General features: G+C 44.3%; 2 protein-coding genes across 2 annotated transcripts in view; both read right to left on the bottom strand.

Moving 5' to 3' along the window:
• The window catches only part of ADSSL1 (adenylosuccinate synthase like 1), a 52738-nt gene extending 47516 nt beyond the window's left edge, over nt 1-5222 (bottom strand). The window contains exons 1-5 of the mRNA XM_010584180.1: nt 5162-5222; nt 3602-3744; nt 3059-3120; nt 1494-1596; nt 769-854 (exon numbers count right to left, since the gene is read on the bottom strand). Of these exons, the coding sequence (XP_010582482.1) occupies nt 769-854; nt 1494-1596; nt 3059-3120; nt 3602-3744; nt 5162-5222 (455 nt within the window). The remainder of the gene's footprint in view (nt 1-768; nt 855-1493; nt 1597-3058; nt 3121-3601; nt 3745-5161) is intronic.
• Nucleotides 5223-13147: 7925 nt separating this feature from the next.
• The window catches only part of LOC104842042 (inverted formin-2-like), a 22676-nt gene continuing 9814 nt past the window's right edge, over nt 13148-26009 (bottom strand). The window contains exons 13-19 of the mRNA XM_010584115.1: nt 25564-25684; nt 24291-24455; nt 23463-23565; nt 22443-22601; nt 20647-21411; nt 19153-19212; nt 13148-15765 (exon numbers count right to left, since the gene is read on the bottom strand). Coding sequence (XP_010582417.1) covers nt 19154-19212; nt 20647-21411; nt 22443-22601; nt 23463-23565; nt 24291-24455; nt 25564-25684 — 1372 coding nt within the window. The 3' untranslated portion in view covers nt 13148-15765; nt 19153. The remainder of the gene's footprint in view (nt 15766-19152; nt 19213-20646; nt 21412-22442; nt 22602-23462; nt 23566-24290; nt 24456-25563; nt 25685-26009) is intronic.

Raw genomic sequence — 26009 nt, 5'->3', positions numbered from 1 at the left:
ATTTTTTATAATTCCTGGGCAACACTAGCCAGGACTTTTGTTCTTCCTTTCAACTTCCCAAACAGAAATTAGAAATATTTTTGCATTGATGTCCTTTAATGATATTTATGCCTCACCATGGATTAATGTTGTGGAAGAGCCATGAAAACGTTTTCTGAAGTACTTTTAAAGCTAGCTGTAAGTTTGAGAAAATGAAAAGGCATATTTTCACCATGACATTTTCAGAAAAGTGTTTCTGTTTGTGGCATGGCAACTGATCAGATTTATGGAGAGTTGTTGCTATGAATTACAACATATCACCATATTTTTATGAACAGCATAAAGACTTCTCTGCATGCACCTCATCTGACTTCGTAAAAATGAGGGAGGTGGTGAAAGCACAGGCACTGCTGTGATTCATTCACGGTTTTGTGGGCACTCTTTGGTAGACTGGAATCTCTAAGCCAGGGCTGGAGTGAATCAGCAGCCTGGTGACAGGATTCAGTCTGCAACTTCATGCCACACAGATAGTAGCTGTACAACAGTCAAGAGTTTTCTCATACCAAGGTTAATTTAACTGTAGTTTGCCAAAGGTGTCTGAAAGCCTTTTCAGCCTTTGGCAAGGAAAAGTTTCTCAAACCAGCTCTACAAATAGTAGTCAGATGATTTATCCTGAAGACTGAATATGAGGAACATTGCTCTAGCATAGGAAACAGAGACCTTAATTCTTATGGACAAATCTTATAAGAACCACACTAATGGGTTGAAGACAAGAAGAATTTTGCTTACCTAGGAACTTCGAAGAGATGGAGATAAAACTGATCTGCATTTGCTAGTTCTGATTTTTCTTCTTTGAAAGATTTCAGGCTATTTATCTAACAGGGAATAAAACAGTAAAATAACCACACAGATATTGTGGCTGCCCATAGCTTCTTACAGGTATGAAATGGGCTTTTCTGAACTTGCTGGGAGCACAGGCAATGGGACTGAGGCAGCTGAACAATAAATTCCATGTATGAACTGGTTTGTAAGGGCAAATGCGTAGGTTTTGTTTTTACTGGAAGGTCATCTGCATTCGTATAACGTCTTGTAGGATGAATCCCTGATCCATAGGCAAGGATTCAGCAAGCTATAGTGCATAGAAGTCCTGCAACCCCTTTAAAAAGATGGGTCCTTTCCCTTTCTCCTCATTGCAACCTGCTCTGAAAGGCTCTTTATTCACCTAAGTCCACAAATGCTAATGTACTTCATCCATCTAATTAAAAAAACGGGAACAGAGAGCAGCACTTAGTCTGCACCTGTGCTGAGTCTCCCAGTGTGCTGTTGCCTAATGTCTGTGCGAGGAGGCCAGACCGTTGCTGGGGCAGACTTCCCACCGCTCTACCTTGGAGTTCATTGACTGAGATGGTGCAGGAGGATATGGGATCCAGTCATAACTTCTTGCTTTAGCAGTGCAAGTGTTTAAAGCTGAGCACAAAACACACTGAACTCCATCAGAATAACACACTTAATACCTCATGGTCTTCAGGCAGCAGTTTAAGTAGCTGCTTCAGTATCTCAGCATCCAGCTTGGATCTATCCCCTTTCTGAATCATGTCAACAATCTCTTCATTGGAGCTGTAGGAAAGAGAGAAGTGCTGTGGAGCAATGGCACAGGGAGGAGTGACATGACAAACAGAAGACACCCCAACCTCTCAGCTAGCACTACAGGAGTAAATGAAGTAACTTACTATGCTTGGCTCCCATTACATTTTGGATCTTAGTCCTCAGAAGTACAGTGGAGATATGAAAAAGCAAAGCTTTTTTTTTTTTTTTTTTAAGCCTAAAGCAATATTCCTCATAATTTAGATGTGCTTTCTGAGCTTTGTTCATCTTTACGCAACAAACCACGAAGGCCCTCCTTTTTCTGTGGCTGTCCAGTGTCACTAGGAAGAGATTTACTTTTGGATTCCTCCACTGCTTGCAGCAAAGCCAGGGCTAAAACCAATGGCTCTCCTCCTGCTGAGTATTTATAAAGATCCCAGAAGGTTTTGCCCAAAACCCTTGCCTGAAACTTTGGCAGACAACATGTCTTTGAAACGAGTCCAGACTGCTCTGGTTTGGGCTCTGGAGAGCTCGGCTCCCTGCAGCCACCAGTGCCAATAGAGGCAGCACCCGGCTGCAGAGCAGCCTCATCCCTCACGAGTGCAAGCAGGGCTCAACTCTTTGATCCCACGGTCACTAGCTGCTCTCAGGAGAGCTTCGCCACTGCCCAGGGAATCACGCAGAGAGAGGAAACAGCAACCGGATTAGGCTATGCACAGCTCTTCCCCACTGAAAAGCAGTTTGCAATGGAAAAAGAATAAAATATTCTTAAAAAAAAAATCCCTCTGACTGATTCTGATTTATTCTTAACACAAAGGAACTTCTAAGCTGAGTTGCTTTTCGAAGCCCTTGTAACATGGGCCATTGCACAAAAGGCAGGGACACAGCAGAACATCCATCTTCATCCTGCAATAGTTTCAGGAAATCTAAGAGTAAAGATATTTTGCCAAAAACTAATACATATCCCTTTCATTTGTTTTTTTCCCCTCCCTGTGAAGACTGTGGCTTGGTAAATTTCCTGTTATTTAATTATAGAAACTGTTTCCTATTTATAGAAAAACTGCAAATAAAATCTATATACAATTTTGGATCTGAACCCTTGGAGATGTGTCTTTAAAATCAATTAAGTAACCCGAGACTTCCAGTCAGGAATCTTCACTGATGGTTGCTGCCAGCTGTTGATATTTATGTCAATAAAACCAAACAAAAATATGTTTCCACATGATTTTGCTGTTATTTATGAATATTGTCTCTTTAGGAATTAGTGGTCCATTTTAGGTTTAATACCAGTGTGAGACATGATATTAATTGTCTGGAAAGAGACTGCCACATCTCATTAGTTTAAAAAAAAAAAAGAAAAGAAAAAGAAGTTGACTCCTTTCTAAAGACAGATACTAGTTGTAAAGTATTTCTGCTACATTTATTTCATTTAATGTCTGAATAAACACATAGACACATCAAATAAGTAATTCAGACAGTACTCTCCAAATCTTACCACTTAAATTGCTTCAGAACTATACTCAGAAGGAAGCTTTTCTTTGGATCTATGAAAGTGATCTGTGAAAAGAAAAAAAAGTAGTTAGCTAGAAATAAATTTACCTTTATTTTAATGGAAATTTTAGAGCTTTTGTTTGTTTGTTGGGTGAGATTCATTCTTCTCTGGTAATAACATTATCAACAATCTTCATTGATCAAACTTAGAGTAATTACAATGGTACAGGTCATTAGTTCTATTTTAAAAAGAGAGAGGCAAAGGCATAGAGAAGGGAATTGATTTGTCTAGAATATTCCAATTTATAAGAATTAATACTGAAATGCCCATGTCTTCCCCTCTCAGATGAAGACCTCTCCCTCAGCAGTTACTTCAACATGTTTAATTCTACACTTCTCCCGTGCTTTTTTTAGGTAATCTTAGGCAATGGTTATAAAAATATTTCAAACATTCTTGTTATAAATGATTGACAACAGTAAAGAGTGAATAAGCTTTTCTCTTCCAAGAATTTTGCCAGGCTCTACAAAAAGCAAGCAGTCCAAGTACCTCTTTTGCTTTCTTTATTTTTGGCCCCATTTTCTCCTTAGGTGCTGTTGGCGGGACAGAGAAAAGTAGCTCCAAGCTTGTGTAGTCAGGCTCTACAAGCTCCCTGCTGCTGTTTGGCATCATGGCCCACATGGAGCGACTTTCTGGAAGAGAAAAACACTTCAAGATGGACCACAAAGGTAGAGGAGCACTTTCAAGGCAGTGTGATTTGTGGAAGGGAAAACACTTTAGAGGATGAATGAAATATGACACTCATTAGTCCTGGACAAATGTTAATTATTTAAGAGTGGCAGCTCCCACAGACAGCATCCTGAAGGCTAATCAAACCTGGAAAACTACTGCCACATTTGATTCACCGAACTGAAGGCAGCAGATGAACTTAATGGGCTGCTCGAAATTCTTCTGGCTATTGCTGACTGGCTACACATTGCAGAATTGTGGTGCCCAAACAGGGGATGTTGCATCCAATTAGGTAATCATCTCTCTTTGCAAGAGATAAGGACTCCCAAGCCCAGCATTATGACCAGAATCATCAGGAGCCATCTGAATAACACATGGCACTTTGAAACATGAACTTGTCTACAACACTGGAATCTTTAACAAAGGATCTCACCTTTTTCCTTAGGAGAGATTGCAACAGTGGCACTGAAGACATTGTGGATGAATCTGAATTTGTATCTCTGCCCAGGAAGGCAGACTGTGGCTCAAACTGGTTTTTACATGCTTGTTTATGTATTTTATCATAGCAGCAAGTTCTTACCCCCTGCTGTCCACTTTTCTTGGTGATAAGCACAATGGAGAACAACTACAAGATCTGTGTTGTGTCGACTGAGTATTAAAAGCTGCAGCAAAAATGGAAATGTATTCATAGTCTCCTTGCTGAAGGTTGAACAGGACTTGCAAACCGCTTTGGCAGGCCACATGTTAACCATAGACCTTAGTGTTATTTTGTGTGACGGGAAAAAAACCCCACACAAATCACATGGCTGTGGTCACTATGAAATGAAGTTGGAGGCTACACCCTACCCTGAGGGTACATGTTGCCCAGCCATATTGACAAGAGTTTTCAGCCTCAGATCTTGGCTGATGCATCTTCTGGCTGTGCAAGAAAAAAAAAAAAAAAAAGGTAAAAGTTTCAGCTGAGAAGACACTGGTGATGTGTCAGGAGTTCATTAGGAAGAACCACAAAGCATGACCGTTCAACAGATCTTTCCACTCAGCACACTCAGAGCATTTTGCAAACCTTAATTAATGCAGACTCACAACATCACTTCACAAGTAACGAATAGAGACTAAGAGATTAAGAGAAGATAATTTTAGCAGCCACAGAGCCTCAGTTCAGTGCTTTTCCCAAACTACTATTTCCTCCATTTATTGGTGAAGGCCTGGCTTTCCATATTTATTTGTGATTACTAATTTTTTGTAGGATGAGAGCGGACAATGGGACCACCTGTGTGACCTGACTTACTGAGTCAAGGCCTAGCCCCCCCGACATTAGCATTTTTGTTTGGATGTGAAGTAAACGAACCGATTACCCCGGTGTCACGAACACGCACGTACGTCTTGCTACGTCGGAGGGGAGCTTCTGCCAGTGAAACACCTTCATCTTCAATGTCGGCATCTTCTTAGGGTGGGGCTGCCTCCCGTATCCACAGGTAAGATGACTGCACTCGGGATTACTGCACGGCTGGGGAGGTGGGAGTGACGGGGCATTTACGCCAGGCACGGGGAGGGGTGGAGGAGGCACCTTACACCCAGAGGGTAGTGGTGCAGGGGTTGGCAGTAGTGGTGGCATGGCAGACCGTCCTTGGGAGGGCGAGGAAACACCTCGCTGGGAAGGTGACGTGTTCCCTGGAGACTGCTGCGCCTTCCTGGAAAGGCCAGTTGTTGGAGAAAGGCTCAGGTCTGCACCGGGGCTTTCCTCTTCCAATTCCATATCAACTTGAATGCATTTGTTCACCTTTTGAACAGATCTTCTGGACACTGTTTTGTGGTGATTTGGGCACTGCATGCTTGGTAGCACGTTCTCCATGGCTTGCCCCGGTCCCATTTTCCTGCTCTACAATACAACAAGGAAGTGCATGGATTAGCAAAATTCCTCACAACTGCTGGCTACTGCTAACTACCAGAAAAGGAAAAATAACAGTGACTTTCTGTCGTGGTTTAAGCCCAGCTGGCAACAAAGCACCATGAAGCTGCTCACTCACTCCTTCCCTTCCCCCTCCCCGCCCCCCGGTGGGATGAGGAGGACAAAATACACTGAAAGCCTCGTGGGTCAAGACAAGGACAGGGAGGGATCACTCACCACTTATGGTCAGGGGCAAAAGACACTCAGCTTGGGGAAAAAACAAAATCAATTTAATTTACTACCAATCAAATCAAAACAAGGATAATGAGAAGTAAAACCAAATCTTAAAACAGCTTCCCCTACCCCTCCCTCCTTCCCAGCTAAACTCCACTCGCAGTTTTCTCTACCTCCTCTCCCCCTCAGTGGCGCAGGGGGACGGGGAATGGGGGTCAGTTTGTCAGACATTGTCTCTGCCGCTCCTTCCTCCTCAGGGGGAGGGCTCCTCACACTCTTCCCTGCTCCAGTGTGGGGTCCCTCTCATGGGAGACATTCTCCATGAACTGCTCCAGCATGGGTCCCTTCCACGGGCTGCAGTCCTTCAGGCACACACTGCTCCAGTGCAGGCTTTTCCATGAAGTCCCAGCCATCTTGGGGGCATCCCCCTGCTCCGGCATGGGCTCCCCTCTCCCCGGGCTGCAGGTGGGCATCTGTTCCCCCGCTCCCCTCCATGGGCTGGGGGGGGACAGCCTGCCGTCTCACCACGGGCCGCAGGGGCATCCCCTCCTCCGGCGCACCTCCTCCCCTCCTCCTTCACCGACCTCAGTATCTGCACAGGGGTTTCTCTCACATTTCACTCTCCTCCCGCTGCTGCAGGTTCCCCTTCTTAGAACTGTTCTCCCAGAGGCGCTACCACCCTCGCTGATGGGATTGGCCTTGGCCAGAGGTAGGTCCAACTCGGAGCCGGGGAAGCTTCTAGCAGCTTCTCACAGGAGCCACCCCTGCAGCCCCTCTCCTGCTACCAAAACCCTGCCACGCAAACCCAAACCAGTTTCCCATTAAGGTAAATGGCAGAAATATTTCTATCGATCTGCTTTACAAGTGACATTTCATGGTGGTTTAATCTGTGTGAGTCAGGAGCAAAGCAGTACTGCTGGCCATAAGGCTCCTTTTTGACTTCCCTTGATCCTTCTGCCTTCTTGTAACAGAGAAAGGAAAAGCAAATGCTATCAGCATAATAGATCTCTACCTGGTTGCTTTTTTCCCCTTGTTGCTCAGCCATTCTGTAGGATTTTTCTTTTGATGGGGTAAATGGATGCCTCCTACAGAAGTTACTACAGGTGCTCTGCAGAGGGGACTTCTCAAACAGCAGGGACACAGACACTTGTTCCTAAGAAACCATGTTACCACAACTTACCTTGAGTGCAGAAGGGTGGGGATTTTGAGAGAAACTCTCAAAATAGCCTAATAAATTAAACAAGCTACAGCTGAGGAGAACTCAGGCTGAGCTGCTTAGGGACCTGTGACCACACAGGGAAATGACTGATAAGCATTAAAATGAGTAAGATGGTCTTATTTTGCCCTTCAACCAAATTTTCACCTAGGACAAATCTTTACATTTGTCCCGAGACTATACAGTTTCTCCCACAGCCTCTTGCAAAAGGCTATGTGGAAGTGCCCATCTTGTATGTATGCCCAATTTTAAACTTGGAAGTGGACCTTACCTAAGTTAGTAGCACGCTTGCTGGCTCAGGACTTGGTTTTGTTTGCTTGACTGAGAAAACCTTTCTTTTGCAAACACTTACATCTCCTGTGGATGAACAGTGTCCTGGGACACTTAATCTCGGTAGCTGTAGTTGCTTTGTGATTTCTCTCTTTAGCTAACTTCTATAGCAATGGTCATCAACAACTGTAGAAACACCACGAGCTAAATGGGGAGCAACGAGCAAACTATCACCCTCCAGAAAAGACACAGTAGATGCAGCCTTTTTAGGGACTGTGTGTAGAGAGAAACAAAGACCCCCCTCATCCTAGCCCTTATACAAGTCTTTAACAAAACATGCATTAGTAGCATCAGCAGCTTTAATGGAGTTAACTGGCTGGGTACTTTCATTTTTATTTTTAGTGCAGGATCAGAGACTTATTTGGTGTATACACCATGTTTATGTTCCCAAAGGACTAGATTAATACTTATGAATGACCATTTTTCTCCTGACACAGCAATTTTAAGTAATGACTCAGACAAAACTCTTTAAGGGAGCTGCATTAAACTCTACAATTGATGCATCTCTAGTCCATAGTAGAGCTCTAAAGCATATCCTATAATTTGAAACAGTTTGTCTTTGAAACCTAGCAGTTCATACTGATGATAGTGTCCACCTCTTACAACAGCCTCAGTAAAATTGTGAAGCAGTGGATCCAAGGCAAAAGAAAGCAATAAAACTTTTGATCTGTGTTTTTAATCTTAATTTAGTAGGAGTGACTTACGTTGAAAACATTAAATGTTAAATCAACCAGAAAATAACACTTGATTTACATACAAAATGGAAACAGTTAAAATAGCTAAGCCAAAGGCCTGTAATAGAAAATGAGTATTAACTGTATTTGCTGTTTACTTAAATTAATTTTTTGTTGGTTTCCATAAATTTTTTTTGCACAAATAAGCACTAACACTTCCCCAAAGGTAAAGCAGGCTTACATTTAATTTATGTAAACAACTTAATGTATCCCCTTTAGGACTTTACAATCTTTGTGCTAAACTTGTACAAATGTCTGTAATTACCCTAGCAGGACAAGTGAGGGATTCAGCACTATGAAAGAGCCTAATGAGAAATAAGCCACTTTCTGCTAGAAATATTAGGAGTAAAATGAGCGGATTAAAAAAAAATCTTATTAGAAATAATCGTGTTAAAATTCTGCTACTTGTTTATTTTAATTAAGCTATTGGAGGAATCAGTAGAAGATAATTAATTAGGAAGCTCATTTTTTTTTAATCAGAGTGCTCATCTAAATTGCTACAGGGTTTGTGTAAAGGAAAGTCTTGTTTTTGAAAATCCTAATAAACAAGCAATACTACACAAGAAACAGCTAATATGCTTTGAATGATAAATAGGCTTATAATAATGTACCTCCAAAGATTATACTTTTGAGACTATGTAGAGAAATCCATGCTCTTAGGAAGATTAAAGCTTTGGTATAACTTCAAGGCAGCTGTAACTTACATTGCTGATACTGTTCAAATGAGCTTGCGGGTATATTTAAAAAAAAATCTCTGCATCAAATTTCTCCTTACAAAGTGCAAAAATCCACCTCTAGTAAATATATACACATATACATACACATCTGAATGCAACCAGATAAGGACTAACATACTGCAGAAAGCTCCAAAAGCTCAGTAATTGGCTAGCACCATTTAGGCAGGGCAGAAAACGGAGATTGACTCAATACACCAGTCCAACTCTGATGATCGAGTTGAAATCAATTAACTTGCAATTAACTGTGAAGCTGTTTTCAGTGCTCTGCTACTCTACCTTTTGTTTTATTGGGAAAGCTGCTGATGTTTGAGGACTGCCACAATACAGGCTTTCATTTCTGTCTGCTTACTGACACGCTAAAAATAGGCACACTTCTCATTAGCCTAAGAAGAGAAGTTGTATTTTGATGGCATAGGGTGTAGATTTTTAAGTTAGATCCAAAAAACAGCTTATCTCTGTGTCTTGGGCTATGTAAGCACTCTCATTTTTTCATTTCTAGTGTTGCTGATGGGCTGATATAGGGCTATGTTATTTTTATAAACTTGATTTTCTTCGTAGCTGGAAGTTCATTTATTGGTCATTATTATGCTGGAAACAGGGATTTCAATGAATGCTTCAGAAAACCTGGTATTTCCCCTTGCGTGCTATTCCTAAAGTGTTTTTTGGAGAGGGGGAAGTTGTTTAAAAACTGTGCCCCATACACTCTCAAGGTAACCATCAAAAGTGTAAGCACAAGAGTCAATATCTGCAATGCAAGATATTTTTGAGGGTAAGATGTTCTGCTTACCAAATAGCTGGAAGTGAGCTACAGGATGTATAACCCAACCAGGGACAGGGTTAGTCACTTGATTATGCAGATAGATGGTCCCTAACTAGTACAAAGCTATTGATCGTTACCTCCAAATGGGCTACACTTGCTATGGTTTGGATTCAGGGACCTGCTTGCATTAGGAGGCTCCCAGTGTGATATTCTTCGCTGCTGACTTTTCAACAGGTGTAATTTATTCTTGATGTTTATGATTCTTACAAGGATAAGAATAAGAAGTAGAAGAAATTAGAGATCTTAATCCTTTCTTGCACAAATAATCTTGTTGCTATAAGGGTCACCCTCTTCCTTTCAGATACATTCCTAGGGGTCCCCAAGGGTTTTCTGCAATCTGGGTTCAGAAAGGTCTTAGGGGAACAGCAACTCTTTGGAAGTTACCCTCGTCCTTTTGTTTTGACTCTAATATGGCTGCAAACACGTGTTACGATGTCAGAAAAAAGAGGAGATTTTTTTTTTTCTTTTTTTGCTTATTACTAACAGTATTTCCTTTGTGGTATTTTTCATCTATAGTTGTCAAAGTGTTTCAAAGGATACCATTGTCCCCATTTTACAGATGTGGGAACTGAGGCACAGAGAAATGGCTTGCCCACAGCCACTCAGGAAGCCAGTGGCAGAAAATAAGTAGCCCAAGTCCCTGGCATTTCATTTCAGTGCTCCAGCAGTCAAAAATCTGTTTAGTCTTTGCAATCTAGCAAGTTACCCACCTCTCCCTCATTAAGATCCAGCTAATGCTGTACCTCCATTTTCTCATATCAAAAAGCTGGAAACAGTTGGAAACAAAGTAAAAATGCTCACTTTTCACTCTGGAACTGCCTCTGGCGGTGAGGCAGTTCAACCAAGGAACCATGTGAAGGTCTATGTAGAGTACGGCGGTGGGCTGTGAAAGGTAGGAGGCTGGGATAAGGTGGCCTGCAGGACTAACGGAGGGGTTTGTAGAAAGTATGGATGAACTCTTCAAAATGGAAAGGAATTTTGACAGTTACTTTAATTGGGGCTTGTATAGCTGAAGGGATTAATGACAGGATATAATAGCTTTAATCTTTAGGTGTTTGCTAGGTTTGGGATGCGTCATGGTTTGGAAGAGATTACCATGTTGGCTGTCATTTGATCTACATGCGGTTATGCTGTGGTCTGCACCCAGACCTCTGCAGGCAGCTGTATGTGTCACAGAACATGCCTTGTGGAGGTCAGGGTCTCTCCTCTGCCCTCTAGAACTCTACAAGTGAAGTAGAGCAGTTGAACGTACCTGGAAGGAGAAAAACCCTTCTGTCCTCCTGTTCTCCCTGGGGTCTCTCCAATTAAGGAGGTATTTTAGAAAAGCAAACCATTTGTCTGTGATTCAGGATGGGTTTGCAGACTGCTACTATGGTGAATGCAGTCATTACTCTCAGGGCATATTCTTCTGTGTGTATGATACTGGCTCACCAAAAAGGATTAACATATAGACCTGAAAGCATTTCTGGACTCCTACTACTCCTATCTTTTCTGAACTGCTCTGCTTCTCTTGTATCTGGTTCTTGCTGAACAGAGAATCATAGAAATGTTGGTTGGGAGCGACCCTGGAAATGGTCTTGTCCAAGCTCCCCTTCAGGGGACTATCACCACCACTATAGATCAGCTCAGCTATGGTTTTGTCTAATTGAGCTGTGAAAACCTTAAAGAATGGAGATTACAAAACATGGCAAAGTGTATAGAAAAAGTCTGTTGGCCTCCAAGGATCACTCCTGGAAGTTGTGTGCTATTAGGCGTTTCGTTTAGATTACAATATCAAGTTGTGGGTTTCAAAGGATCACAGCGGCACACATCATAGATCTGTTACCCTTTTTGTCTATGCTGCTTCTTCTTTGGGCAAACCTTATCTCTCTGTGGCAGCTCTGACTTTCTGCATCTATTCTGACTGATGGATTTGGTAATTAATTGTCACCAATTCATGACTAAACTCATTGCAGATTATGTTGTATGAAGCTGCATAAGTACTAAACAAACACATCAGGTTCTGCATGCCCAGAGCAGGGCAAACCAACCGTAACCATAATGTAGGTGTCATCAGCAAAGACTGCTGATCCTAGAAAAAACCTACTTTGACAGGCTGGGAGTGTATCTAAACTGACTTGATAGGAGCTGACTGTCACAGTGTGATTCTTGTCTTCTGACTTTGAGTAATGTAAGTGGAATCTGCTTAAAGTCTCCATTAGGGAAGACCAGAGCTCCTGCTAATTCCTACTGACACCTGGCTCTCTATGAATTGTCACACACAGTTCTTGCAAGAATTGTTCATGCCACAGCAAAGACAGTGTTAGAGAGTCCCTAATGTGAATTAAATGCTAGCATAGAATGGATGAAAGAGTGAGTTACACTTACGGTGGTGAATATGTGATCAAATTGCAGTGATCAAATTCTCCACTGGTATTTAAGGTCTGGTACCTGCTCTACACAAAGGAATCAGAAACCTTTTTCTGTATTATGGACCTGCATTGCCATTGCAAGTCCTGCAAACAAGGTGGTTATTCTGCAAGATTGTCACTGTGTAGTAATTGCAAACACCTAGAGAGGTCCCGTCACTATCACTGCCCCGTTTTAAACCCTCTGTAGTCAGGCTTCTAGACATGGCAAAGCTGTTTTTCATATCCTGCCCACAGCTTGATTGTAAGGTGACCAAACAAAACGTGGTTCTGGTGGAGTTGGTTCACGACTGTATTTCAGATACGTTAGGTGAATATAACCCCATGACTAACATGTTCACCCATATTTCATGGCTGTGACTATTACCACATAGACCGAGCTCGATTGGTACAATGCTGAATTTTAGCATTGGTAAGCTTGTATGTTTTACTCAGTTGACCACTGTGTACAAAAACCCCAGAAATATGAAGCTGTAGGTCCAGGCTTTATGTTTAGACAGACTGAAAACTGGTTAATTTTGCTGAAATGGGCTCATGCATTTTTCTTTTATTTCAATTTATCCCCTCTCTTTCTAACCAGAACAGAAGGTATTTCTCAGCCACCTCTGCTCTACTGAATGTAGGAGAGGACCAAATGGTACACTCAAACTGAAAGATATTGGCATCATTTTGGACACAGAGATTTCAGCCATGCTCTAAGTACAGTGCAACACTGTGGTGGTGCTCATGTACTAGATATAGCTCCATTTATCCATCTCTGTTTCTTTGAGAGAAAACAATGGGTAGTTATTACTAAGCATATACAACAATTACATGCTTAGGTGCTTTATAAACTATGTAGAAAATACAGGAAGTTGATGAACAAAATCTGGTGAATCATAGGTCTTCCCCATCCCCACAAGAGAAAGAAAACTTGTCAAGTACTTATTTTATTCTAAACTTTGAAATATTTTCAGTATTGAAATAAAAAAAAAACAAAAAACCACCCCCCCCCAACCACTGAAAATCCATCCCATTAAACATATCTAAATTCTGATGTGAAATACTTGGAAAAGACTCCTGCTGATTTCTTCCATAGCTTCCTTTTATCATATAGCCAATGCTTAATTAAGGAATATGCAGTGATTTGGCAGCTAGAAACTTGTGGTGTTCACAGCCTGGTTTACATACTGGACTCCATTTGCAGTCACTGTAATATACCACATGAATTCTTTTTTGAGGTCCAAACTCGCTTTTGGCTTCAATGACCACAGACCTTTTGAAATAGCTGCAAGTGATGTTTTTACCAGCAGTTAATTTGGCCTTGCAACCACTGAAAAATCTTCAGGATCATGAGCTTTATTTCAAGGTCACAAATGCAACAAAACTGCACATCCCAGTTGAACATCATTCTATGACCTGCTCTGATTCTGTTCCCCTGTTCTTCTTAGAAAATCACTGTAATGGAAACAGAGCTGCTCTGGAGTAATAAATTATAAATGCTATGCTTCAGCCTGCTTATTGGGATGTGATTGTATAGATAATTTAATATAGTTTTCACAGATGACCATGGAACAAAGAACCGGCAGTGGCTCAAAATGACCCATTTCTCTGTAAAGTCTTGAGGGCAGTGGGAAGATAATGCCAAACACCCTCTCTTTGAAGGCCAAGGTAAGACCGCAGAGCAATAGAACCTCTGGCTGTGTGAAGAGAGCTGCTCTCTCTAGGTGGACATGGGGGTAGCTGAAAGACCCAGGTGGACAAGTGGACAACCGCTGCAGCATCTGAAGAGAGCAGCTTGCAGGGCATCAGCAGGTAAGGTTCCCTACGTAACACCCAGAAAGCCTGTTTGTTCATGAGTCCTGAATCTCCAAATGATGTTGTTCCTATTGATATAACAGCGGGGTGGGGAGCAGGAGGCTAACTGCTCACTCCTAGCCTGGGCTGCAGGCTTTTGCTGGAAACACGGAGGTCAAAAAGCTGCTGGGAAAACACATCTGATACGCAGATTTTTGTAGCCTGGGGTCTAATCTGAGAGCAGAGAAGCTAGATTAAAGAGCAAAAGGATGATGCTTGGGTGATGTGCTCTGAGACTGGAAAAGAGGAAAAAAAAAAAGGGAAAACCTGTAAATGTGATAGAGACCGTCCTGCAGGTCAAACCTGGGGTGGGTTACATGATTCTGCAGGAAACCGTGGGGCTCTGCCTGCTTCTGCCAGCCGGGAACGGGACTTCAGCTGCAATGGGGCTGTGCTGCTCTGCGGGGTCTGCTGAACTGAAGGTGCCCATGCGTCTGCTCTCTAGTCATCTTTGCTTTTTTTAACCGATTCTCAATATGCTCATAGCAATGCTTTGGTTAAAATAAACCAGTGATTTAATTCTTGGTTTAACTTCTAACTTAGTCCAGCAAAGTTTTCAGTATTACAAGGACATTACAAGTCCTATTAAGCAAAGCAAAATAAGCTTCAGCCTGAACATTAGTCTAGCCACAGTGAATTACCATATAAAGGCAAAGTTCTTAAATGTACCCAGCTCTTCACTTGATTCATGTTTCAGCACAGTATCACACTATAGATTCAACAAACATAGATAATTTTAAATGGACAGCTATGTACAAAACTATGATACAATGTTATTACAAAACTTGAGAAATAAAGCTCTGAATTTTGAAAACACAATACTGCACATTCCCAGTTTTAAAGCAAAAGTAACATGAATCTACACATTCTGCAGCTTGAACACAAAGACTTTTGAGTGCAAGCAGCTGACAACAGCATTCAGACCCGGAGACTTACTAAAGGATGAGCTGAAAATGTGTCCGATAGAGCATTCTGGAAAACCTCTTTCTGTTGCTTTAATAAGAGGAACTGGGGCCCTGGTTCTCCAAAAGTTGATGGATGCATCTGTGCATGTGAGAAGACTACTGCAAGACTACCGACGTGCTTCAACTTAATTGCACATAAACGTCATGTAAGAACCAGACACTGTTTATATGGCCATATGCTTACTAAAATACATACTTTTTTTTTTTCTTTTTACTTTTTTTTTCCCTGTAACCGATTTCCCTTGCTTTAAATGATTGAGAGTAAAAATACATTTGTCTGATCTGAGTCTTGGACCTGGTCCAATATAAATTGTCAGTGGGCGATGAGAAGAGGGAGTTAACACGCTTCCACCTGTAATGGTACAGCCACTGCTTAATTTATACCCTTAATTTAGTTGAGGCACTGCTATTTTTAAAATTTCTCTGAGGGCTAAACACTGCAGTCCTTTCTTGGGCCATACTCAGCTGTCGTTTCAAGAGGAGTTTGGCCTAAGAGCAGGTTGAAAGACTTGGCTTCCCGGACAGCGGACGAGAGGTCTGACCCTTTCGGGCCGCCATGCACAGAACCGGCCCCCAGCCCCACGGGCACCCAGCGTAAGGCACGGCCGAGGGGGCTGCAGTCTCCGGGGAGACTCTTCGGGTCTTGGGGAGGGGAGGGAAAGGCTGTGCGAGGAGAAGCGGCACGTTCTGGTGGGGCAGAGGTGACCACGGTGGTGTTTTGGCGATGCAGAACCCGGCTTCTGAGAAGCTGGCAGCGCTCCGGGGACATGTGAGCAGTTCGCTGGGTCTCTTATTTCTTCTGCCTTGCTGTGACACCTGCAGGAGGAGGGGGAAATGCAAATTATTTGCAGCTATAAATTGAAAATGGTGTGGTTTTGCACGTGCGTGTATCTAATGGTCAGGGTGCTACTAGGGAAACCAGTCTCAGATAATCTAAAAACAGGTAGACCTAAATCTTTATGTACTTCATTGCTTTTAAGCTGGATGCTAGTTCAGTCCAACAACATGAGCCTTGTATTTTCAAAGCAGAATATTGGAATATGCTTCTAGATAATAAATTGCTGAACTTAATAAATCTAGAGGATTTAGCAGAACTGTCAGAAGGATGGGGCAGCACACTGTCATTTTTAAGAGCCTGTCTCACTCCATAACCAAAGCAAATACCGCTTCTAATGGTATTAAGCCCATACAGGAAGATGAGCATTAGCTTGATTATATTCTCATGGTCCATTAGAAAACTGCCCACAGACAATACTGAGTCTGCAGAAGGGAAGGGGAAGCATCTGTTCCTCTAGAATTAAAGGAAGACAATTGAAAAAAACAAAGGAGGAGGAGGAAAACCTTGACTGTCAAACCCTGGTGTCTCTTTGCAGGGGGAGGCTGATGTCCCACTCTGCCACGTACACGCCGTAGCTGGTGGCAGGCAGCGCTGCGTCCCCCTCCTGCCCCCTCCCTCCCTCCTCACCAGGCTGTGGTCTTCGAGCACTGGCCTATGCTCCCAGGTTGGTTTGTTCTTTTATTTTCTAGGGAATAAATCCAGTGGATTTGTGAGCAGGGAAATTGCCAAAGCCCGGTTGCTTATGGACTTGTGCTTTCAGGACTTTTGTTTCCCCTAACCTTTCCAAGTGACATAAAGATGGGAGGAGAGGGAAAAGGTTGCTGCACAAACAGACGTGAACATTTATCTGTAGCAATTCTCTAGGGTCTAAGGCAAGGGAACTCAAAGAGCACCTCCCCTGAGTTCAGGCATTTGTACAGTCCCTCCTCTGTTTGACTGTCAGCTTTTGTTAAATGGTCCTTCTTCAAGCTCTTTTCAGATTTGGTTGGAAATGAGTTCAGATGTTACCAGGGTGCGCACAAACACAGTGTGACTACCAGTGCCTTGATTCCACAGGAAAACCAGCTAAACCATTTTTTTCGGGAATATGGAGATAACGTGGGATACCACTCTTTGGGTGTAAAAGCTGACATTTAAAGAACATTAAGACAGAAATTGCTGCATAACAAGATATAGTCAAGGTGAGGCAAGAGCTCAGTAGCTGATTACAACAGTCTTTTACTGCTCTGAAATATTATTTTATAGAGTCACGGGCTGTTCCTGCCCTTACTCTGCTGCTATTACAGAAGCTCTAAAAACTGATAAGGGGATCGATTCTTGATCCCTGCAGCTGGATCTGCACAAGAAGGAAGAAGATTCCTGCGACTTCACTGAGACCCAGTAACTTCCACATCCAGCAAATCCACCAGAGAGAGAAATATCCTGTACCAAAAGAGAACTGGTGCTGTTACCTGCACAAATCATGTGCACTTGGGACAATAAATGACAGAAAAAAAAAAAAGAGGTGGAACATCCTAGGAAAAAATATTGTTGGGGAGCACTCTAGGCTTGCTGAGTCTGTCACATCATGAGGGATGGACTTGAGCTGCATTTGGGTGAGGAAGCACTGTGGCTGGACACTAAGAGAAGCAAACAGATTTTTGTTTCCTCTAACCTTTCCAAGTGACATAAAGATGGGAGCAGAGGAAAAAGGGAATTGCAGGTTTCAGGGTGCAGCTTGTCTCTACCCTCCTGGCACTGAAGCACAGCCGAGCGCTGCCGGCGCGATGCGGCTGTGCCAGGTGCTGCATTTCAAGGATGCGCTGAAACTCCTGCCTGACTTGGTCACTTCATAAAGGTACTGTTTGTCCATGCATTCCTTTATATCGCTTTCCCAGGTCTTCTAAGGGGAATTCAAAACTGTCTGTGTCTCTATTTTCCTCAAATATGACTTTTTTTAAGCCTGCATGCTGGAATCCCTGTGCTTAAAACATACATAATCCGAGTTACGCTTAACTCACAGTTTCAGCTGCCTCCCTGTGCAGCATGACTACTGGTCCTGACATATTTCTTACCTGTGCCTTGCTGCTACTATTTTCTGCTCTTGTTGCAAATCTTCCTTAGGATTTTTAAACCAACAGAGCTACTTCCCTTTTCCACTTGATGTAATCCTGTGGTACGGCACAGAAAGCGCCAAGAGGAGGGCAGGAGTAGTCAGGACTGTAACTACCCAATTTATATCTCATTTTCTCTTGCTAGCAATGATGCTCCAGGTGCTGGAACTAAAGCAACCCTGTGTGGAAATCCTGCAGAGATTCCTCTGTTCTACCACCCCAGAGGCGGGGGCCGCCAGGCTGTGTGGGAGCAGGGCTCCCAGCTGGGCTCCCAGCCCTGGGCACTGGGGATGCTGGAGAATAAATACATTCCTTTCAGGAAGTCAGACAGACAAAGATTTGACATTATTGATTCAGTTCATAAATGATGCTCATCGGCATGGAAAGGACAACGCGTAACTATGCAATTTCAGTACAGTGGGTGTTTTGATTGTTTTTCTCTTGCTTTTCTTTCCATTTGCCAAAAAAACAGGCAAAGGTTTGCAAATGAAAGTCTCATCCTGAAACTCCTGAAGTTTTCTTTTGAGGGGCAACTGTATATTGCCAGCACCACTGAAGGATGCAGGGAACTTGGTACACAGTTTCACTAGAAATTGGGTTTACCTGTATTATTTTTTTTGGTGACAAAAGCCAAATGACCTACCTCCCCACCATCCCAGAAAGCTGCATGAATGTACATAAGAAGTATTCATGGTCTGTTTGCTCCAATGGACTAGTTAGTGTGCAACTCTGGAACTGAATTTGGCTTCGAGCTGGAGCTGGTATCTTGCCCCAACTAGTATTTCTCCTCAGGTCCAGTGTTTTATTCTCCTTTCTAGATACCTATATCTAAACGGTGCTATAGGAAGTGGCTACCCACAAGCAAAGCAAACATTGTTCTTCACAGGAGGTAGATACTGAAATTGCATTTTTACAGTTTTTGAGAAAATAACGGGATCAAAGCAAGGAGTTTGTTTATCACATGAAGCTGGATTCATTGGTTAGAATAATGACTTTTAATTATCTGCAGAGAAAGGAGGTTTGGCTGCTGCTGACACAGAGGACAGACACGTGGGCTGCGATCCTGTGTCAAGGGGAGATCAGCACTGACTCCACTCAACGCAAGATCAACACCCTGGAGAGTAAAAATCAGAGTAACAAATTTATTTTACATGTATTTGTGATTAGACACAAAGACAAAAAGCTTAGCTGATATGCTGAATACTGATTAGGTCTGTAAAGTCCCAATGCTGTGGTTAGTTCACATAGAAACACCTTTGTGAGTTTACATACCTCATTGTGCCACACAACCTTTTTTTGTTTTATTATCTCCAGTATCAGTCTCAACCTCTGCTTTTAAACAAAAGAGAAACACTAAATATAGCTGATCACGGCAAGGCAAATGTAACAACAGGGAACTTCTTGCGATGAAAACATTGTCTAGTAGCAGAGAGGTTCCCAAGATGCCATCCCTGGATGCCCAGGCAGCCCCGTGGCTTTTGGAGGTTCAGTTCCTTAAGCCAGAAATACCAATACACGTCAGGAGAGCATCGCCACGGCTGGGAGCGTGGGTGCTCCCGTTGCTGCAGCTCCTCCTGCTGCCGCCTGGGAAGCAAGTTTGGGAACCACTGCTCTGGGAAACCACTTCTGCTTTGTGGCTTGTTTTTTAACTATGGGAAAGTGGCACGTTTAGAAATGTAAATATCTACAGCCCCAGGGCATGCCTGCATTATAAGGGTAAGTCCCTCTGTGGTAGATGCTCAACCCATGCCGTCTTTCTCAGCAGTGGGTATTCAAAACCTCCTTTTCTTTCTCTTCCACGTTCCTTGGAAGGAAAAACATTAAACGTTGATAAAAAGAGACTTCCACCACTTTCCTGCCCATTTGTTTGATCCCAGGATCTCGCAGAAAACAGGCTTTGGACAGTATATTGCATCTTTCTAAAGGCTGGCAGACCCATGTGTCTTCCCTATGAGGCACCTCACCTCATAGGTCACAAACCCAAGGGTGGCTTCAGCTCAGTAGAGTCTCAGGGACTTGGATGTACTTCCCAGGTTTGGGACTGGCTGTGGACATTCACCGTGAAGCAGAGACCTGGGTGGCTCCATGCCTCCGGCGGCCAAGCTCTCTCCTGGTCCCAGCAGGGCAGCCCAGTGCAAGGGAACCATTCAACCAGCCAAATACGATCCTTCCCAGAAGCATCAGCAAGGTGTTCTTTTTTAATTGTTGACGTTCTCCCCTTACCCTGCAGCGATGTCAAGTCACTGCAGGCAAAGTGCTCTTGCAATGAGGCTTAGGAGAGGAAAAACCAAACAACCCCACGGCAGCACTCATGTTGCTGCCTTTATGTGTTTATAAGTAGTTGAGAGGGGGAGATCGCTGATTAAGTACCCGGTATTAACTGCTCTTAATCACTGCTCTGGAGTCTAATGGAGCTCTTGTTTGCACATAACCGTGCCTTGTAGCTGTCTTTAGCACACTTGACAGATGTGCTTATTGCCATCTTTACTGCGTATGTGTAATGGGCTTTTTAATTATTGATTCATCATTACCCCTTTATAAACTACTTATAAGTGTCAAGAGAATGAACTATGCTTGTATTTTTCTTTTTAAATCTCTTTCAGGTTAAAAAAAACAAACCAGAAAATAACAGCTCCATGAAACAGCGTGGCTCTAGAGGCAGGGGGCATTGGACCTCAAAGTGGGGAGGAACAGATATATACAAATACACGAAGAAGCCTCCCCAGTTTAACTCAGTCCCCGGGAGCTATATATGAAATAGGCTACCTGAGTAGCTTTTGCTGTGCCTCTTCTTCTTCCTCCGTTTCCCGGATGGCCTCTGCTTTTCCCTGTCGCTGTGAGTTTGCCCTGGGGGGAGCGTTGCCGAACAAGAGGAGTCAGTGGCTGGCTCCTCTGAGAAGGACTTCTCTTGAGAGGTGTCCAACAGCGAGTCTGTACCAGGGTCTTCGTTTTCCTTTGCCATCTCTTTTGACTCTGCCTGATGAGCCCCATCGCAGGGAGCGGACTGAGCGCTGCCAGGGTCGACCCTGCTCTCGCTCAGCCAGGTTTCTGGCTCCTGCGCCAGCCTGCAGCTCTCCGATCCATCAGCCGGGCATTCTTTGTCCTGGCCTTCTGAGATGGACCCGTTGAGTTGGTCTCTCAGAGCAGTGCCCGAACTGCTGCTCACAAACCTTATCCCCGTGCCTATGTTAGCAGCAGAGAAGGCAATGGAGCCGCTCTTTGTGCTTGGCTGGAGGCTTGCCCAGCTCTCTGCCTGCTCCATCCCGGTGCCCGGCGTGGGCTGACCGGCCCCATCAGCTTCCACCAAGCTTACTGAGAGGCTTTCCGTCCGGGACTCTGGTGGCAAATTTCCTCCAGCATTGTTTTTAATTAAAGCCTGGTTTGAAGCTGAGGCATTTGTAACATCTCCACCCATCTCCATCAGGGCAGTGGTTGAGGGGGGAGTGCTTTCGGAGGGATGACCATCGTTGTTCTGCTTCGTCTCATCATCGATCTGCTTTCCTGCTGCTTGCGGATCCTTAACGCTCTTTCCTTTAAACAAAAACCACGCAATCAGCCACAGCTGCAGAGCTGCACCTGGGATCAACCAAGGTGTTTCTGCCACTGGGAGAGGTTACGAGCTAGCAGCTGCCTGTGGAGGGTGCACTGACCCTAAAGCAGCTATGCAGAAGCAGCACCATTTTATGCTTCCTATACCTCCCCTCCTTATACCCCTTGTGGTCAGCCGATTTGGACCCAAGACTCCAGCTCAGCAAAGCCCCTGCTCTATTTTCAGCAGGAGTTTATATGTCTTTGGTGCCAACTGGCTGATTTCCATGGAAGCCCCTGGACTCACAAGGGTGCCTGAAAGCCTACGGCAGGAGGAACGAACCCGCCCGCGAGGTCCTGAACCAGGTGGGACTGCTCGCTTGTGTGCATGAGCACTTCAAAACTGCCCATCAGCCAGCCTAATTCTGCCCTTGCAGAGCATGTTTAGGAGAGCTACAGTGCACACAAGTCAGGCTCTATGGTAGGCCAATGTCCTTGAACTTACCTAATGTGCACTGACACCAAGGTCAAGAGACCAAAGAAAAGCTAAACCCATGGGCTGTCTTCTAACAGGCACCTAAAGGACTTGGGTCCTTCTGCAACTAGCATTTTCTAATCTTTTTTTAAGGGCTTCTTTAGACTCCCAAATGTAGACTAAGACAGGGCGCAGCACTCTCCAAGGCAGTGGCAAGCTGTGCTACTAAGACTTGGTAGCATGGAGGGGACTCATGTGAGGATGACACCAGCAGCCCATTAGCACGGGTCTATGGCTGACCCGCGGGCCATGTCTCTCAGAGGCTTATCAGCACGAAGACAAGGCCATGCTGCTCCAAATTGCTGCTAATTCTGGGACAGACCTGGCTGGCAATAGCTCAGGGCCCTCTGCTCCTCTTCTCCACGGCACTGGCTGCAAAGCCTCCTTAAATAAAATGCCCCAAACGCAAAGGCGAAGGCTTCTTGCTTCTGTGCTTGGCTCAGGCTCAGAGGCAGAGGGGAATGAATAGCTGTAGGTACAGTCGGGTCTGTGTCCTTACCAGACTGGCTCTGCTCCGGGCTCTCTGCAGGCAAGGTTTTAGGAATTGCATCCAACTCGTGTCTGTTCTTTGTCTTTCTCAGCGTGAACCCTTTCCTTATGTCGGCTAGCAGCGCATCGATGACGCACACCTCCTCCTGCTTCACCACCCCCTTCTTAACTGGGATAGAGAGAGATGGGTGTTAAATCTGCCCATGAGACGGGGCAGAAGGAGACTTTGCAGCAATGCTATTGCTTGGGGTGGGTACTGCTGTCCTGGTACAAGCAACCGCTGGGCAAAAGCAAGACCCTGATGCCAGGCCTGGGAGCAGCCCATGCTCTATGCCGCTGCAGCAGCATGTCCTGGCTAAAGTCAGAGGGTTTACCCCAAAGTCTGGGTGCTACAGGCTGGCACCAGTGGCACCTGCTCTGCCCGGACTTGTGCCTGGTTGTACCATGACCTTGAAATGCCTCCTGTTTGCTATCTGTGTTGGTGGGGGTCTTTTTTTTTTTTGGGGGGGGGGGGGCGGGTGGGAAGGAAAATAATCTTGATTTTTCTTTCCTCTCAGCTTCTTCCAATTGTGCTTTTCAGTTGTGCCTTTCATTTTCATCCAGAGAAAGGCAGATTTAAGTTATCTGCAAGATTTTGGGGATGTCAGTAGTCTCTGGTAAAGAGAGACTATTCAAGTGTATATGGGGATTTTGGAGGGGGGGAGAAGTCAAATGTTTCTTGTTAGATTTGGGATTCAAAAGCTATGTTTAGAAACAGAAAAAGTTAACTGAAATATTTCAATTTGGTTGTTTTTTGTTTTTTTTTTCTCTGCTGTTCAGTCAGCAAACCTAAAATTAACTTCTCTGCCCAGCTGCAATTGTGAAAACTCAATTCTTAGCTGTGGCTGTAAGACACCTAAAAGCCTTTAGTCAGCAAGCACCTGGAAACCCACAAAATAAATTGCCACTACTGGTCCATTAAAGCAGGACCAGCAAAGAGCTCCTATCATCAGCTCCGTCTATCTTTTTTGAAGCCCTTTCAGATACTCACTGACTTTTCCATTTTCTCCTTTCTGTCTCTTCCCCTCTTCCTCTTCCAGCTGTTTCTTCCTCTTTTCTGCTTTGGCAGCTTGCTCCTTTCTGTCCTTGTTTTCCTGCAGTGAGGTAACAGGGGCATGAGAAGCTTGGCTAAACATCTGCTAGAAAAGCCAATGAAGAGAAAGAAGGTCTGCAGATGGTTGCAAAGGAGAAAGAGAAATTCTGGCCTTATCCTGTGCAATAAATAAAATGGGCATGGGGAATAAAGACTGTCTTGCCAAGAGGGGGAGAGGGAGACCGCTGGCTTGGTCGGGGCTCTGCCACATCCCAGTACGAGGTGGCAGCAGTGATCTGCCCAACACAGCTACTTACCAGTGTGCAGATCTTCTGCATGACTTTAAAGCTGCATCTTTAGCTGAGGCAAAAGTGGAAGGTACTGAAGCCACAATTTCGTCCAAACTGGTGGCTTTTTTACTACACATCCCCTTTCTGAGTCTGCTTGCTCACATTGGAGCAAAGCATTAAGTTTAATAAGTCCCTTCCTCTAAAACTTACACACTTGATTCCAAAGCATCTTTGTAACTCTGCAGCTAAAGTTGTACCAAAATTGCAAATCACCAGGGTCTGGGCCAGGCCAGGAGCACCAGCATTGCATGAGGATGCAGTGGAGTAGGGATCAGACACCTCTTCACTGGGTGACCTCATCCCAAGCACCGAAAGGAGGAGGCTGTAACCAGCACCTTCCCCCCACCAGATTTGGGTGCCCATCCCACCCCGTCTGTCGGAGCGGAGGCATGCACCAGTACTAAGGATGCTCAGCATCATGTGTGCAGATGCCAACCTTTAAGGCTCGGATGAAGAGATCTCTGAAGGTCTTCATGGTGCTAAATATGTCCTCTAAGGACAACTTGCTTGGGTCTTCACAGAGATAATTTGCAAGTTCTTCTCTCTTCCTTTCAATGGTTTCAAATTCTTCTTCCAGCTTTCTGGAGGCATCAATGCTATCCTGAAATACATTTAATATACACAGTAAAACACCATCCAGAGGACAATGAGTGAAGTGCACTTAAAGAAAAAAGGATGTCAACATGAGAGCTTGGAGCAGGACTCTGGGCCCTGGCTTTTAACTGCAGCAGAGCTTATAAGGTGGGAGGAAACTAAGATTTGCAGATGATCTTTGCACCTGGTGACTGTGCTGTGCCAGTTTATAGGGGTGACTTGACCAAGACATGGAAAACTCAACGCAAAGCTTAATCCCAAGAGAAGGGCTTTACTCTGGTGATCCACACAGAGGGTGAACGCCTTCACTCAAAGTGAGGAGTCACACTACAGAGTAGAGAGTGCAGTTGGGGCAGGGGCTTTAAGAAATGGCCTCACCAAGGGTATCCAGGTTTGTGGCAGAACTGGCAAATAGCCACTGATGGGTTGTGTGGCATTGCAGCCTATTTCCAAATTTGAGAGCATGTCTTGTGGAAGTATTTTCCACCTTCTCATGAGCCTCCCCAGCTGCATATGTACCGCACGCTGCCTCTGTGTGTGTAATGGGGGAGTGCGCTGGTTTTGTCTGGGATAGAGTTAATTTTCTTCAGAGCAGCTAATATGAGGCTATGTTTTGGATTTGTGCTGGAAACAGTGTTGATAATGCTGAGATATTTTCATTATTGCTGAGCAGTGCTTACACAGAGTTAAGGTCTTTTCTGCTCCTCACCCCACCCCACCAGCGAGGAGGCTGGGGGTGCACAAGCAGTTGGGAGGGGACACAGCTGGGACAGCTGACCCCAACTGACCCAAGGGATATTCCAGACCATACGATGTCATGCTCTGCATATAAAGCTGGGGGAAGAAGGAGGGGACATTCAGAGTGATGGCATTTGTCTTCCCAAACACCTGCCTGCCAATGGGAAGTGGTGAATGAATTCCTTGCTTTGCTTTGCTTGTGTGTGTGGCTTTTGTTTTACCTGCCTTTATCTCAGCCCATGAATTTTCTCACTTTTACCCTTCTGATTCTCTCCCCCATCCCACTGTGAGGGAGATGAGTGAGCAGCTGCGTGGTGCTTAGCTGCCGGCTGCGGTTAAACCGTGACAGAGAGGTATAAGGGAGCTCCATTACTAACCTGGATAGGTTTCTCATACTGTTGTTTCACGTCGTCGCTTGATGATAAGACTTTCCGCTGAAGCTCTAGCAATTTCTTTAAATTGGTACTGGACTCCGTGCGTATAATATCAAGATTAATTCTGAAATCACACAGAACCCCCCCATTAGTTGACACTCCAGCATCTTGTGCTGACCAAAGAGTGGGCAAATCTGAGCTGGTGGTTTGGTTGTCCCTGTGTTTCCCACCACTTCACTGAACTGACACCTGAGCTCTGAACTCTCTACAGTCCAAGCTCATGGAAAACAGCTTCCCTCGACAGCACTTATGAAAAGGCTGCCAGGTCTGCCTACAGCTTTGTGCATTGAGTAGATGAATGCCCCCAAAAGTTCACCCGTTCAAAGGGCCGTTCTCCACCCTCAGAGCTCAGCATTAGCTCGCTTTCTTTGGTTGAAGGCACTTCAGAA

The sequence above is a fragment of the Haliaeetus leucocephalus genome, unplaced genomic scaffold (assembly GCF_000737465.1).
Source record: "Haliaeetus leucocephalus isolate CR32 unplaced genomic scaffold, Haliaeetus_leucocephalus-4.0 Scaffold944, whole genome shotgun sequence".
NCBI classification, from domain to species: Eukaryota; Metazoa; Chordata; class Aves; order Accipitriformes; family Accipitridae; genus Haliaeetus; species Haliaeetus leucocephalus.
The sequence above is the reverse complement of the archived record's forward strand: the minus strand, read 5'-3'. Positions and strand labels throughout refer to the sequence as shown.